At 38.5% G+C, this 17,442-nt stretch overlaps 1 protein-coding gene across 1 annotated transcript in view; it reads left to right on the forward strand.

Moving 5' to 3' along the window:
- Nucleotides 1-17,442, forward strand: part of LOC143221901 (uncharacterized) — a 69,106-nt gene that overhangs the window by 36,255 nt on the left and 15,409 nt on the right. Inside the window, exons 2-4 of the mRNA XM_076447559.1 lie at nucleotides 6,684-6,791; nucleotides 7,120-7,284; nucleotides 9,219-9,316. Coding sequence (XP_076303674.1) covers nucleotides 6,684-6,791; nucleotides 7,120-7,284; nucleotides 9,219-9,316 — 371 coding nt within the window. The remainder of the gene's footprint in view (nucleotides 1-6,683; nucleotides 6,792-7,119; nucleotides 7,285-9,218; nucleotides 9,317-17,442) is intronic.

The raw sequence follows: 17,442 nt of genomic DNA on the forward strand, positions 1-17,442 counted from the left end.
CAAGTACAAGATAGTAATCCTCATTAGATCTTCAACTCCTGATTAACCCTTCAGGTCGTTCAACTAGCGTAGGAGTGTTTCCAGTTGTAAATACATGTCTCGTCTGTCGGCATCAGCGGCGAATTAACTCGGCCAACAGGAAAGTATTAATTGTTCCGTGAGGATATCCCGGTACCGATTAACCAGTGAAATAAAATGTTAATGTCTGTATTGCGAACTATTAGTCGGATCCGCTGATCGTCAATTATTTTTCCAACGGTTGCCTGCGAACGATAACCGTACAAGGCAGCGGTGTTTACCGTTGTCCGCCCACACGCGGATTACGAAACAAGCCGGCGACCCTAATCATTCTTTTCCTATAGTGCGACGTGACCGGCGCTCGTTACCTGCGCGCGCGTTACCTGAACGTTACCCGTGTGTGCACCTCGCATTGGAACTTCATCAACGGTGCGCGCGTTTTACGGCTCTTTTCCCGCCGCGTTTCTAATCGCGAATCGCGATAAGATCGCTCGGCCGAGAAACTCGATTGGACCGTGGATCCTGGCGAGCGAAGCCGCGGAATCGTTTGCTATTTAATTACCTATAATTCACACCGGATCGGGTTACCCGCTACGAACCCCCGTCGATACATATTCACGGAATTGTTAGACACGAATATTTAAGAGACCGTTAACTTCGCGTGCTACAGTGAGAAGCGGATCCGACGCGGACGACTTGATAGATCGGCAATTTCCTCTTGGCACCATCCGGAATCCGGTTCAAGAATAATTGCGGACGCGTTCCGATCGGTGTGCTAAATGGGATTCGACTTGATCAATTAGGAAATTTCGGTAACACAAATGTCTATTCAATGTTGTTCGATTTGTATCTGCGAAAATAACGAATAAATAGCTATTTTACTTTGTTCTCGTTTGTCTATTTTTCATAAATATGATTTTATGCATTTATGATAAAGACGAAAGGATTAAATATAAAACAGTAAAAGTATTCAAGGAATTTAAAAATATGGTTGTATTATTCCCAACCCATTAAAATCGTTAAGAAGGAGCGGCTCCTGAGGTCATCTGAAGCGACATTTACAGTTGCAAAGATGTCCGCCTCGTGTTTGTTAAGCAGTTATTAACGAAAGACACGAACCAATGCGAGAGCGACCTCGGCGCGCGGCTGCATTTACGGCTAAATGAGTGAGATTTAATTAAATCAATTCCTGCTCCTTCTCTTGTTCATTAATTTCCCGCGGCTCGACACCAACGCTACGCTCAGTGGAACCTGCCGCCGAGCTGGAGTCACGTATTTTTCATTAGTAACTCTTTAAGAAAGCCGAGGCGAACATTTTTACAAATGAAAATGTCGCTTCAAATGACTTTATGAAATACCTCATTTTCATCTATTATACATTACCAATTACTAAATATTACTAAATATTATTTTACTAAATATACTTAAATATTATTATTACTAAATGTATACTAAATAATGATCAACTACTTCGTAGTTGCAACACGTGTGAATTAATTTTAGTATATGATGTCTGACCTACGCCGTCTAATTCTACTGCAGCTACATTCCCAGATTAAACTCTTGCGCGCAGCTTTCAATAAACAGCAGAATTTAGCAATAGCATTTAGAAAAGCAACAGGAACACCTGTTCCCATTGGATTTCTCGGCGTGTAGGAGACGCCGAAGCGGAAAGAGTATTAACTGGAAATTACAACCGGTGCGTGTTCAGCGTTAGCTTGTGGCCCAGTTACTCAATTCCGTGCGCGATGCGTGCGAACACGCGATTCACGCGATCGTGCCTCCGTGACAAATTGCATTTTTGCCCGTGCACCTTGACGAGAGCATGTCCGCGGTTTTCTTGGGGAATTCAGGCCGCGGCTTTCGGCGAAAACGCTTGACATTGAGTCCGTGTCCCGACGACTATGACACTTATGGCTCGGCTCGAGAGATTAGTCTCGCGTGATGACTCTTGTGTTTCCTAAATTGATTCTTCACGCGAACCGTAGACCCGGGAATTGCTCGTAAAAACATAGCTACATATATCCGATGACAGCGCAAGTTGTCGTAAAAGCCAAATCACATCGTTCTGCTTCGATCTTAATATAGAAATTCATCTTTGTTATGGGTCCGGCTATGTTACAAGAAGAGCAAATGGTTGATGTGATGGTGGAGATTGGTGCACATGAAAGAAACTCTATTTTTGTTTTATTTTGATGCGAGATGAAGTTGTCTGAAATTTAATTTGTGTTTCTTTGGTGAACTGTCCCTATACATATACCCGTCGCGTCGCTCGGTCTTAGTTTCCGAGATATTTGCAAAAAACATTCAATGAATCGAGATTACGAGTACAGTTCATTCTGCAAGTTTTAATGCTGGGTACTTAAAAATAAGATATTAATAGCTTGAATCAATTGTTTATTGGATACATTGTGCTGTTTAATTAAAAAAATTGCATCGATACGCTTATCGAAAGTATAAAGTCTTTTAATATATAATGACTGTAATGATATTCTCGAGTACCAAAAGGTGAAAGATTTGGAACGCATTTCTCTTTATCTTTTCTAATAATCTTTACTCTATTCCTAATCACTCTATTTCTAAAAATTGCATTTCTAATAATCTTTCTATGTTTTGACAATACATACAGACATCCATGTGAAATGCGGCACATTGTAAGCGTCTGCATTAGGTGAAGCTCAATGAAAGATCAATGGGAACATTATTACAATATGTGTATTTTTATCTAAGATAAAAATGTTCCAAGTTTGTTGTAAGATACAGAAATTAAATGAAGATATATTTCTTCTCTGTATAATTATAATTAGACTTAGATCTTCATGCAAAATAAAAATTGCCTGCATCGATTGCAACAAAAAGAATCAAATTGGATGTTATTTCTTCCCTTAATGATTTTAATAGAGGGGAAATCATATATTGACATCTTTAATTTTTCAAATTTTCCAACAATTTTAAATTCCATCTACTCAATTTAGCTATAAATGCATAAAGATCCGCAGATATAGAACAGCATTCTTAAAGTTAAAATGTGTCTTCACAGTTATATGTACTTCCACTATTAAATTTTTTTATCATAAATGCATAAAATCCGTAGTCTGGATATAATGAACAACAAAGCAATTTTAATTATCACAGCTGTGAGAGAAATGATATGGCAAGAGTCTGTTCAGAAAGTGCTAAAAAACATTGAGAGACAGTGATTGTTTCAGGCTAATTCATCTCCACACAACCACTTCATTTGCGCATACTTCGTTTCACGTGTAATATTCCAGTGTGAATGTTTCGAATTTTTCGTTCCACCATCGCTATTTAATTAGTGCGTCAGTCCATTCGATTCGCGAATCCCACCCACTCGGGAAATTGACGTTCCACCACCCACGCATCGTGGAAGGCGTCCGAAACACAATTTTTCGGGAATGGTTTCAGTCGAAATTTCCGGTGTCCTAGTGTTCACGCTTCAGTGGCCTCGTCGATGTCATCTGTCGGTTTAATAAATGTGTGCATTTTGAATCGATGCCTATGAATCACCGACGCCCACGCAAGGACAGCAATATGAGTATCTCATCTATCTTCTTCCTTCTCTTATGGAACGCGTCACACGATTTTCGTCCCCCTTTTTAGAGGAAACCGTTATCGCCGCTCGATGAAACAGCGATATTCGAGCTCGCGCTTGCCTATGGGCCACGCAGGAAAAAAATTGAATTCTGGGTACAGGCTGTTTCAAAATTGTAGCACAGGACTTGATCCTTTGAAAGCGCATATTGTTAAAAAGTTGCAAAGTTTATACATTTATTGAGTCATCCCATATATGTGTTCAATTGGTGGTGGTGCTCTGCAGGGTCTGTTGTTGGTGGTTCCAATCTAAAATATTGTTAAAATTATTGAATATGTTGATATTTAATCAATTATTAAACATTTAAGTATTGTATGAGGTGTTATATCAATGACAAAAATTATATAAAATGGAATTACTCTAGGTTGGAAAATATGTTTAATTTTCGAGTTAGCTCCGAGTGTAAATGATTAAAACAGTGAAGCTGGGATCTTAGGACATCAAAGAAAATCGTGTTTTAAATTTGAAAGGTTTAAAGATAGCGGATGAAGGGCTTTAGCACTCAATAAGAATCGTATCGAGCTCCGATGGGGAAGTACACGTGGACACCGACGATTGATTTCGCACTTCCCGGGTCCTTCTTCCTGGAGAAAGAGAAAATCGATTTCCAGACAGTCTACAGAGGGAAAGGTGACTGTTACGGGTCGTTTGAACGGCCCGATGGAACGAGCTCCTTGAAATTACGGTTTCCAGTTGTCCACCGATCTCCTCCGCGTGGGATCACGGCTCGTACGGTTAAGATCGAGGCTACGTTGTGCTTGTTATAGCTTTTCCTTCGCGGGTTGTCGATCGAGCACCGGTTGTATAACGCTCTCCACATTCATCAGCCCGAAAACTTGTCTCGCTCAACTGGCCACGATGATTACTCGCCATAGTAATCGCACACGACCTCGCAACCACCGCCGTTGACGCTTGTTTCAATGATTTACGGCGCGTACGTGATTCTGAGAGCGGATAGGCTGTGTTTTTTTCAGAGGATACCTGTGCCGTTTCAATGGCCAGACGAAGGAAATTGCATGCTCGCTGCATCTATGATCTCTGCGATACTCTTGCGAGTCTTAGAGATTGTTTATGCACTGCATCCTCAGACAGAGAAATTGTATTGTATGAACCTTACGGTTGATGATTTTAATCAGTGTTGCTGAAACTGAAAGGGCAAGGTAAATGTTGGTAATCGTTAGATTGCGGATTGTATGCATTTATGATAACAATGAGTAGATGAAATTTAACCCTTCGTCTGTAACCTCGGTCGTTCATGTCCGGAGCATAATGTCACTCTTGAATTTCTTTTTTTACAATTATTTATTTTTCCCCATCGACGCTTTAAACATTTGATGTTCGTACGAACTAAACTATAGGAATTTTCATACTAAAATGTAGAACAGTAAAAAGGTTAGTCGCGAACATAAGCGACATCGATAAAAATAAGGTTGCAGATGGATTTTATTTCCTGTATTACTAATTTTAGTCCTCTATCTCTTCCTTCAATCTTCTGTTTCTTTTTGGAGATCTTTATCTGGAGGCTAGCGATTGGATGTAATCATGTCTAATGGAGTGTAATTTGCAAGAAAATTAATTGCGTAATTATCCTATGCATACCACGAGTATGCAGTATGCAGGAATCTTCCTGTCGATGTAACAAATTTTTCTGTTCTTCGGATTTCTATAAAAAGATGAATGGAAATGTTAATTTATTATCGAGATCCACAGTCTAGATGCGATTAAATGTAGCGTATATTGATTACATTAGACGGAATGTGAATATTCAGGTTGTAGTCCTGTATGTGAACACTTCGAGACGAAACAAGAATAAAAGAGTGTAGAATAACTGTAAGCAAATGTGATTAATAGTCTGCGGATTTGACGCGTTTATGACAAAAATCAGTGAAAGAAATACAAAACAGTGAAAATACCAGGCGATTTTAAGAGTGCGACTCAGAGACGCCTGACTTGTGTCCCCACTCTACCTTCCCTGTCCACGACACTATTCCTCACGCATCCCCAGCAGCCCGGTCACGTGACGCGTTTCATTGCTCTCTCCCTGCATCCGGCGACTCTGGTACGATTATTTTATTCGTAGCTTATTAAAATTATTAAGAGAAGAAGTTCGTGTCTGTTCCGTCGTAAAACCTTCTGCAAAGGGACAAGTGCGCGACCGTGAAGGTCAGCTAGACTACCTACCAGCGGCATAACGACCGCGAACGCCATAGAAGACGAAAGACACGGCCAACAGATAGCGAATCTACCATATGTACTCTGAATATTCGACAAACCCGAAGGAAACACAGCTGACGAACAAATGCTGAACCTTTCAACCGTTAGCGTATCGAGACACAGTAAATCCGCATTTACTGTCAGGGGTCGCCTGTGCGGTCACTGTCTAGTGCCTACCTACTCCACTGCCGGCCAACGCCGCGCCGCGCCTCGCATTGATTGATGACGCATCAGGTTCGTCCGCATCCTAACAGCTCCCTGATTTCGCATCAGGTTCGTCTGTGCTCTCATCCAACCTCCCGGCGCGGCGGCTCCCCAATTTTGCGCGTCGCTCCTAGTTACTCCCCAATTTCGCATTGGATTCGTTCACGAAGTTTCCCCTTCCTAGCAGCTCTCTGATTACGCATCAGCTTCGTCTGCGTTTGACACCATTCCTAGAGGCTCCCTGACTTCGCGTCAGGTTTGTTCTCGCTGTCCTCGCTGTCCTTCTCGCGTACCTTAACTAACAGATTGAGACCATATTCCCAGGGGGGGGGGGTAACAACCCTTCACTGGCCACTCGTGCTGCTTGCGGCCCTGGCTCGTATCACCACACTACCAACTCCAAGCACAGCCGAGTTCAATACCTTGTATAATAAAGAAACGCGTCCTCGGAAGTTTAACTATGCAGTCATTCGCCGTTAATCCAGCCGTGATCCAACTTCCCAATTTCGGGATCGACACGACACCACAATGTCTATGCAGCTCCTACAACCAATGCACAATATTTTTATGTTGCATAAAGATATGCAGTTTAAACACAACAATTTTAAAGTTTTCTTAATCTCATCTGTTGCAGCTGGTTCAGCAGCGGAAAAAGGATACTTTGGACCATGGAGGCAGTGCAAGCTCCTTTTATACGGTCGGGAGAGGTGTGACCAGGGTGTTTCGAGGTTTCAACCTGTGTGTAAGTTCTCGAAAAATTGTTAATCTGATCTCACGTTCATATCACAGTCAAAGCAGTTCCCTAAAATCGAAATCGTGATTTTTAATGTCGATGTCGACTTACATTTTAAATTATCGAAATGCCGGCATCGTTCTTTAAATCTCGTCTTTCGAATTTCAATGCGAAAAACGTGGAAGCAGAAGACTTAACAATTCGCATTCAAGCGCGATTTCTACTCTACCCTGAACGTAGCGAGACTTTTAAAAGGAAGCTTCTGCGGTAGAAATTGGAGGTAGAAAATGTTGAATAGTGGATCCAGATGATTTATCTTTTCTTTCGTTTTGCGCAGTGGCCGTGAGGGTGGCAGGACTAGCAGCGGCGACAGCGTCGGCTCTTTTAGCGGTCCTGGTCGGTCTTGCAGTTTTGCAGCTTGCGATGGCTTCCTCGGCGAAACGGGTGCTCGTCTCGTACAGCACGGCTTTGATAGGGAAAGTGGCTCTTGCAACATTGGCCAGTAAGTATTTCTGATTCACAAAGAGTCATCTTTATACTCTGACAATGAGAGACGACTTGAATCTGTCGAAATTAAAACGCATCGGTATTTGCTGCAATCCATTTTTCCCCTCTTGTGCTTGCGAGTTTGTTAAATGTTCTGTGAGATATTTGGTTTATAAGTCGAAACATGATGTCAATCTCTAAAAGTTTAAACGGGGACACAGAAACACGCAAAAACAAAATAATTTTTTTATAAGTAGAAGGATGAGATGTTAATCTTTGAAAGTTTAAACGGTTTAAACTGTAAACTATTCTTCCTTTCTTTAGTTTGTGAGTTTATTAAATTATTGTATGAGATATTTGTTCTCTACGTAGAGCGAGATGATGATTCTGACTTTTGAAAGTTGAAACAGGACGCAGAAACATTTTTGCCTTTTAATGCTTGCAAGCTTGTTAAATTGTTCTGTGAGATTTGTTCGCAATTATTTCATCAAAATACTACAGCAAAGATGCAAATTAGATGAACAAGTATTACCAGTAAATAGAAGAACAGAATGTTTAAAGTGGCGATATACAACATTAAAACGAATCATCAAATAGAAAGAATATCTGAATTTACGTTATTTCTTATTAAAGCGAACATAATGAATAAAAATCCAGAAACCAATCTATGCTCCGCCCTTTTTTCATTGGAATATTAAATGAGGAAACTGAGGAAGGATTAAATAAAAATGCAGAAATCAAATTGTGTAGCGCCTGTGTATCAACAGGAAACAGTAAAATGAATCGATAAAAACTAGAATCGATTATGTTTTCATGGATAAGAAATGCAAATCAGAAAAAAGAGCGGACAGTAACTGGCTATAAATCAAATTGTACTGCGTCTCGTTCGTATCGCATGAAAATGATAAGCATTCATGTACAGTGAATCACAGTAATATTTGGACACTTTTAAAAGGACGATAACTTTTTTAATATCAGATCATGCGACTTGGATATTTTTTGAGAAATTGGAGCAATTAGTTTACTACAAGACGTGACAAAAATTGCTGAAAAAATTGCAATTGGTTGGAATTACAGAGAAAATGCTAGAAGTTGTTGTTTACACATTTTTTATGTGGGCGAATATTGAAAATTTAAAAAATACATCTTGTAGATCTCTGTCAATTGTACGTATTCTGAAAATTTTATGACAATCGATCAACGTTGCAATAAGCCGGTGAAAATTACAATTTTCACGATTTTAAGCCTATAAGAATTTTTGCATCTTTCAATGCCCGTACTTTTTTCCGCATCAACCGATTTTGATGAAATTTTCGGATTATGTATAATTAACACAGATTTACAAAACGTATTTTATAAATTTTCAATATTGGCCCTCATAAAAAAATTGTGAACGACAACTTTCATTATTTTATTTTAGTAAATGAATTGTTCTAACTTCTCAACAAAATCCAAGTCGTATGATCTGATATTAAAAAAGTTATCGTCCTTTTAGAAGTGTCCGAATATTACTGTAGTTCACTGTATAGAAGAAGTAAGGCGCGTGAGAAGATCAGAGTGCAGGATTTTGCAGCAGGATAATGCGAAAGTTTTGCAATCCGTCGTTCGCGATAGGATTACCAGACTCTTGTCTACTTACCGGCCTACTTACCAACCCTTAGACACGAGGAATCGAATGTCCGCGGTGGATCTTGTTGCGTTAAACGACACCGTCTAATATCGTCGAATCGAACAGGATCGCCGCAGCAGACCGCATTAATGAATCTTGAAACGAAGCCAAAGCCTTACAAACCTCTATTTTGTCAAAATTAAACCAAAAATTGTTAAAATTATTTTGCTTGGTTGTGACACATCTTCCCTCGAAAGTTTAAGATAACATTTTCCTTGGAAGTTTAAGCTAAACGACAGTGTTTCATGATGAAGATAAGCATGAACTTCTTTCTTTTTCAGCATCGTTGGCAATCGTAGCAGCAAGCCTGTTTGCCCTGCAGACCGACGACAGAGCCGGTAGTTTCATTGTCACGAGGGGAGAAGCATTCTACATGCAGGTAACATACATTTTTATATAATCGATTAAAATTTTTCATTTTTATCCGTCAAAGTTTTATTATAATTGGAAGGATTAGTCTATGTCTCGGCTACTGAGGTTCGTGTGTGTGCAGAGTTTAATCTTCATATACTTTTAAAGTGTGTACAAGGCAGTTGGAAGAATTGGAAGAGAAAATTGCTCTATTACTCGGTCTCAATTAATTTACTGTTTATAACACGATGAACAGAAGATTATAAATACACCATATCCTCTCAGACATACGACAAAGAAGTGGTAGAATTGTCCACTAGATTCCTCTCCCTAATCCTAGATCCTCTTCACCAAACTCCTGTGAAGTGTAGGAGGAGATGGGGGAGAGATTAGGAGTGTGAGATGTTGTATCCACGCAGTCACGAGATGCAAAACACGGTAGGGGCAATATTAAATAGTTGATAGTGGGGGTACCAGTATACTGGTAGTGGTTCGGGCCTGTAAAGTTACTAGATACCACTAATTCTAGTAGCTGTCCGATTTTCCTTATTCTCAGAACAGATTTCATTAGTAATTTCAAACACGTTGCAACACTCAGTTTAAAAAGAAGATTTTATTACATGCAATTGATCTTTCGTAGCAGGGTCCACATTGACCCACACAGCACAGCACGTTTCAAGCCATCCACGACGCTAGACGCTAAATCACTCGAACTTTCTCCATTCCAATTTCCCTGGTATCGCGTTGAAGCCTTCCATTAAGCTCACCGTTCGTTCGGATACTTCAGATTAGCATACTAGACTTAACGAAGGGAAACTACTCTGCTCTTCTCGAGTTCCTCGATGCATCGCGTTGTGGGAAGCAACATGTGGTCATTTTTGTGACACAATTTCATTCTCCGAACATAAACGTCTCGATTTCTCGGATCTGAAAACGTTCCTGAACAGTGCACAAGGTTTAAAACTTTCTAATTTACCTAAAAATTTTAGCCCTTTTTGAAGAAACGCCTCGTTGATCTGAATTTAACTACAAGTTCTACGATACTCGAATAAACCGTGCTCTAATTTAATTCTCAAAACACAAATATCATGGACTCCGAAAATTTCCTCATCAATGCAGAAAGTCTTAACCCTTTTTCAAAAAATGTTTCGTCGTTCATTCAAATAAATTTTAAAAGTTTTACCACTTTAGTTTTACCACTTTATCTGAAGGCAACTAAAAGTGCTCCGACGCCGTCGCAAAGAATGTGTCCGGCGCGGCGCCGTTAATACCTATCGACGGGACGCCTCGCGTCGCTTACTCATCGTCAGAACCTGTTGCATCCTATCTCGCCGAAGAGAAACCGTTGGATGCAACATGCAACTCGGTCCCATCATACGTTCATCCGTCTCGTACGGCTCAGACGTTCCCCCAGCCTTGAGGAACGATCGCCGGATGATTTATCCGCACAATTTCCTGACGCCGACGGATCCCGTTCGAAGCCAGATGCTGCGACTTTATGCGTCGATTATGCTACGTCTCCTGTCATTTTCGTGCAGATGCTGCCTACGCCGTGTATATATCGAAGCACAGCTGATTCGGCTGCTTTCAAAAATTTATTGTAGCCAATAACCGTCGTACCGGGACTCAGAAAATCGTTTATGTGACCTAGAATCACTGTACATCGATTTGGTATTGAATACATTTACAGGGAGTTCGAAAAGGTCCGCCGAATAAGATTATTGCACTTGGAACAATTTCTTGTGGCTCAACTAAAAATCTGTCTCAATGTATGTTTGCTGTGTATATAATACAAATAGTTTGCAATGTATATATGCTGTGTTTAAAATGGTTTAAATTGTTATCCATTAATTTTTGCCATAAATGCATAAAATCTAACGATGCTCATTTTGTCAAGAGAAGAGTACATCTCGAGAGTAAAACCTTAAAATGCCTTTGATCTTATTAAACTTACCATAAAATTGGTAATTATACAGAAAAGGATACACCTCACCGATTTTGATGGAACCTCAAATATGTTGTAGAATTCATAATTCTAAGCAACTTTTTCCTGTACGGGTTACCGACGCTCTGTCTTTGTTTTCGAGATATTTATAAGAATAGATTTCGTGCTCTTTCGTTTGGTTTAAGTTAGGTCTGGGTTAAGTTTGAGTTTATTCTCGGCGTATCATGGTAGACTGCCTTTAGATGTCTCATGTTTCAGTTTGTAAACACTAATCATACGTTTAATCATACCTTTTATTACGCGGAAGTGTGTGCAGAGAGAGAGAGAGAGAATCCATTTTAATGGCAGCAACAGTTTTTTGAGAATATCTCAGAAACTAAAGCCAAGTGGCGGCAACATATGAGCCGTTTATTTTGAAAGTGGCCCAAGTCCATTTTGTCAGCTGTTTCATGTTTGGTTAAAAATATGTTTTTTGAGAAATGAACCAAATAAAATTTTCTATAAGATATCGATATCGAAATAGAATTTATTACCACGTCGGGGTAGACCAAGAAAATTCGAAAATATTGTGTTGACACCACTTTATAAAAATATAAGACAAATTACAACAGCGAAATACAAGGATATGATGGACTTACTACGATATATATGTATACCACCGGAGCACCATGACTTCTTCAAATCCCTCCCGCATACACGAAATGTAAATGAAGAGTAAATTGTTATGTAATTTATACAGGGTGGTCCGTTTAAATAAGACCACCTAAATATCTCTTCAGGTTATTCTGATGCAAAAAATATTTGTTACGTAATGTGCATGGTGTCAATGAACCAAATATCTTGCAAGAATATTTTTTTCCGAAGGTCATTTTTTTCGGAGTTATCAAGGTCATCGATGTTTCTTAATACATAACTACGTTTTGTTTATTGCATCGTGTAACTGATCGAAAAATACATTCATATTTGTATAATAACATGACCTTTAAATGACCTTGATCTTCGAAAATGAAAGTTGTACCCTCAATGTCATGTTATTATACATATCTGAATGTATTTTTCGATCAGTTACACGATGTAATTAAAAAAAAATGTTGGTATGTATCAAAAATCATCGATGACCTTGATAACTCCGAAATAATATTCTTGCCAGATATTTGGACCGTTGACACCATGCACATTACGTAACATATATTTTTTGCATCAGAATAACCTGAAGAGATATTTAGGTGGCCTTATTTAAACGGACCACCCTGTATAGTTAGAAGCTATCCCGAATTGCATAAATGGTGTTTTTCAAGTTTTGTAATGAAATATAAAATAAATTGAATATTGTTTTTTCAATTTAAAGCATTTTAAATGATATCGAATGTACTTGGGCTGTTTCAAATTTTATGACAAATCTAGTTGTTAATTTTGAAAGTGGCTTAAGTCCATTCTTGGTAAGAAGACACATATTATTCACTTAATAATTGCTATTATTCTAATAGGAATTGTAAATTTAACTCTCTTAGATACACTTAAGGAGTGTGATACATGTATTGGTATCCTATACGTATATTTTTAATTTCATTGAAACGCAACTCTTAAATATCTTTATAAACACATCTTAAATATATAAACTCAAAATAAACGGGTCATATATGTATACGAAAAAGTTGTTCAGAATGATGACCTTGACCACATATTTTAAGGTCACCAAAATTGGTGAGGTGTACCCTTGTCTGTGAAATTACTATAAAATTTTGCATAGATCACAATAGAAGGTGTTCAAGAGAAATTTTCTGAATTTGTTTAATTTTACTAACAACTCCGAAGGAACACTTCAATTAGTAACTTCGAAATCTGAATGGTGTCTCTTAGGAAACAAAGTTCCAAACTCGATTAACCAAGCAGATGGCTTCATTTAACCCCAATTTGCGGATACTCCAGTTTCACTTTTTTCTGAAATCATCCAGGTTGCATAACTGCTCTGAAATTCGTCGCGTCACGACCTCGCAGCAGTAATTGCTTAATAGAGTCATTAAGAAAGAGCCCCGTACCCTGATAACTGTACCGATTACACGCAACACGCCCGATCACCGTGCCTAAAGAAAGGTATCAGGATTCAATGCTGTCGTCACGGAACTGGTACCGAACTGCGTTTACCGTGGATGATGATAATGTGTCGTCGTCGTCATGCAAGAATGTCCCGGTTATTGGAACACTGTGAATGATAACGATAATGACGGCACGCTCGGACATTTGCTTATTATTGCCAAACCGGGTCTCCGGTTTCACTTTTCCCGCAGACGAGCTGTTATAGTTGATCGATCGAGTGACGAATCATGGAAAAATGCGGTGTCTAGCGGTCGATGATTATTCATCGTCGGACTTCGGATTTTGTTTTTGTAAATTTATTATACATATCTTGATTATTACCAAATTATTTATTTATTGTAGTTGATTTGATATTTTGGAATTATTACTGTGAGAAGAGTATATAAATTGTGTTTGTGCACTCAGTGCTTGATTATAAAAATTTCAAGTTGTATATTGCACAAACTAATTCCAAAAAGTGGGAATTATTACTTTGAAAAAAGAATTAAAATTGGATATTTAGTTCTCGACTATACAAATTTCAAGTTGTAAATTGCCCAATCTAATTCCAAACATTTGTTGGAATTATTACTTACAATTAGTGCTTAATTATAAGAATTCGAAATTAAACCTTGTGAGATCTATTCATCTTTTACTTCGGTCTAGTGGAAGTCTAGTGGAAATAATATAATTGTAGAACGGTATGGTATAATTCCTGAAGTTAGAGTGATTTTGTAGACTCCACATTGCATCATAATTATATATAATTCAATTAGAGAGCTGTTCCCTATTGTGTACTGTTCGAAACAGTCGGAGCTCTAGACGTATTATTTCGATAATTTAAATTTTAATGTGAGACAGAACAAGGTTGAGAATAGAGAGGTTTTCAGTTATAATGGTATAATAGTTTGGTGTATGTAATTGTGGCATGCTTGGTGCCTTCGTGGGAAACTCGAATGAGGAAGATTTCTCTCTTCCTAGTTTGTAGCACACGAGATTTTAATGTGTGGTACTTAATGGTAGCAAAATTACTTTCCGTTACTTTAATAACGACACTGTCAATGCTCTTGCAAATTAATATTTTTACAAACAGATTTACAAAATGAAATTTAATATCCATCACGTATAGTCGCGGTGAATTAAAGAAAGAAAAGAAAAACTTATCAATGGACTGTAGATTCTTCGTCGGAACATTATTTTTAACTGTGTAAAATTGTTAAAAATATCCTAAAAATTTTTTAAACTTTTGTTTCTTTCAACCGACAGAGAAAAAATTTTATTCTGCACGATGTGATCCATAGTCATTCATTAAATTTCGTAAAAGTTTTTATGAAAGGGTTAAAACCACACGATAAATCATCACAACAAACCAAAGGTGGCACAAAAAAAATTACAAAACAACGTTTATTATGATATTCCCCATTTTTTTCTCACAGTAAGTGTGCAAGTAATGAAATCGAATAACGACTTACAGAAGCCTTTCTATGATTTGAATTCAATTTACAATTTAAATTTGATGATCAGAATGAAAAGCAGGATAAATTATGATCATAACAAACTAAAGGTGGCACAAAAAATTTACAAAACAACGTTTATTAAGATTTTCCCCTTTTTTCCCACAGTACGTTTGCAAATAATGAAATCGAATAACGACTTACAGAAGCGTATCTATAAGTTGACGACATTTACAATTGAAATTACTAGAAAATGAGCTGATCATTACGACTGATCCATTGATCCGGGCGTGAATAATTCCCACGATTTCGAGCATAATCCGGGGACCCGATCCGATTCGTCGATCGCGAAAGGCTTCGCCGCGTGGAAACTTATACGCGAGTGGCGCGCGATCAGGGAATTAAATACTAAAAGGCCACCTGATCAGAACCAGCTCGCAGGTGTCTCTCCTTAAGCCCCCCTGCGAGGCTTAGTTAGTATGTGTCAGGGCACTCGCCGGCTCCTGGACACTTTAAAAACAATGAGACGACATTGGTGGACGACAGTGAGCGTTTTGGTGCGGATCGTTGGACAGCTCGTCCGCGTTCTCCATTTTGTCCACGAGCTACCTATCTCATTTCGAAACGTTCGACAATTTGTTAATTTTCAATTATCTCCTCGCGTCTGCAATATTAGTTCGCGAGGTAGTCTATTATTTTGGTGCAGTGGCCAGGAAGAGGCAGTCTCCTTCGATATAGGAAACGAAAAAACGTGTGTTGCGCAAGGATTGTTGTGCTCGCAGTGAAAGTTGTTAAGCGGGTCACTGTTTCTCGGGTAACCTGTTCGTTGAAACACGAGACCCGGCGGGTTACCCGCCGATATTGTTGCTCCATTAATGAACGGAACTTTGGTTAACCGAGGGAATCGCGTAATTGTGAAATTTTAACGCGTGCACGCGATCAATTAATCAGTGAATGGAGTCTTCGCGTTCGTGCCGAAGATTTCTGTTGCGCATCCAGCCGGCGCAATTAAATGCGATGAATGCCGAGTAATTGACTGCTTGTCGATCCGAAGAAAGTGTTTGGAGTGAACTGTGAATCTGATGAATCGGTGGATTCTAGAAACTGTAGCTCGCTTTAACTCGTGCTTTTGTTGTTTTGTTGCGCCGCTCATTGAACACTGTCCGGTATAAAGAACGCGTAACAGCTTGGAATAAGTTGTGAGTTTCCCCGTTTTAAAATTGATAGCCTACTAAAAACTATTTCATTGAATCTATCCTTCAATGAATTGTTGAATCTATGCTTGGAATTATTGTGTATATTGGTGTTCTCTGTGTACGTATGATTTTAAATACTCTTTAAAATCGTTCAACGGATGAAGTTTTTTACTGTTGCTTCTGATTTTTTCATTAGTTACTGAAGTTATCTTTGTTCATGACACTCTAGTGTCGTTCAAGTAGTGTTTCATATTAATTTGAAGACTTTATGAGCCAGGAACTACCTCTGAATGAGTAATAAACAGAATTACGACGAAGTTAACGACCTGTTCAAATGACTTCAATGGAATAACCAGTGAACATTATTAATTTTATTTTTTCAGTTTAGTGCTTTAAATGATGCTATTCTTTACCTAGAATTAAATATTAATTATCACTCAGGATCAAAATATTACGGTCACAGTTTTGAGATTGTACGAATGTACTCATAGGAAATTGCTCGAGGAATTTATTTCTTTAAATAGGTATTATAATTACAATTGCTAAAAATCGCTAAAAATCTCAATGAACACATCCGTGACGTTTTTATCAATTCGAGACTCTCGAAATCCCGGGTCGAAAAAATAAATTGCAGTGAAAATTGTGAATATTGACTACAAACAAACAGTGGTAGACCAAGCGTAAAACAGTGTTGAAAGCATGACTATGTGCTCGGGGACATATGGGGCGGTAATATTTGCCGCGGCAACAGCGTGAATGGTGAAACCCACGGAGATTTAGTACGGGAATTTCACGGAACGTTACGTGACAATTGTTACGTATACGTAGTATAATCCGGAATCCGAGATGATGGAAAAGAAGAGACGGAGCCTTCTGCGGGAGGCCAAGGACGAGATCGAGCTCGGTAAAATGAACAAACCGAAACAGGGCAAGGTAAAACCCATTCGCAATTTACAACGAATTAAATGCCGCTGCGAGTCATAGTTCTGTTCTTTTTTTCATACTCATTTACAAAGTTGTATTCAAGAATCTTGGAAAATTTTGAACCAAAAATCTCTTTATTTAACAACGGATGATCTCGAACCCACAGAAATTACAAAAATTATAAAACTTTGAGGATACGTAGTAAAAAAGTTTCCAAACAAAAGTTGTTCGTTTGAATGTGGACTATCGTCTGGTAAAATATTCATCAATTGTTTATATAACTAGAAAAAGAACCGAAAAATAGCCGGATTTTCAAGCGTAATACGTATCTACATATCCCAAAGTTTCTGATTTTTTGAATTTCTAGTTTCGAGATAATTCCTTGTGAGAAGTAAAATTTTTGTGCACATTAGCGAAACTTTTCCTCGGTGAAAATGTTGAATTAACAAAGAATTACGCTTCTCGAGATGAAAGATATACTGTGATGATATAGGGTAGTCGAAAGCTACGCAATTAATCATCTCGTCGCCAGTCTGTTTATTTGGCTTTCCCGTTTCTT

This window comes from Lasioglossum baleicum, chromosome 3 (assembly GCF_051020765.1).
Source record: "Lasioglossum baleicum chromosome 3, iyLasBale1, whole genome shotgun sequence".
Taxonomy (NCBI): domain Eukaryota; kingdom Metazoa; phylum Arthropoda; class Insecta; order Hymenoptera; family Halictidae; genus Lasioglossum; species Lasioglossum baleicum.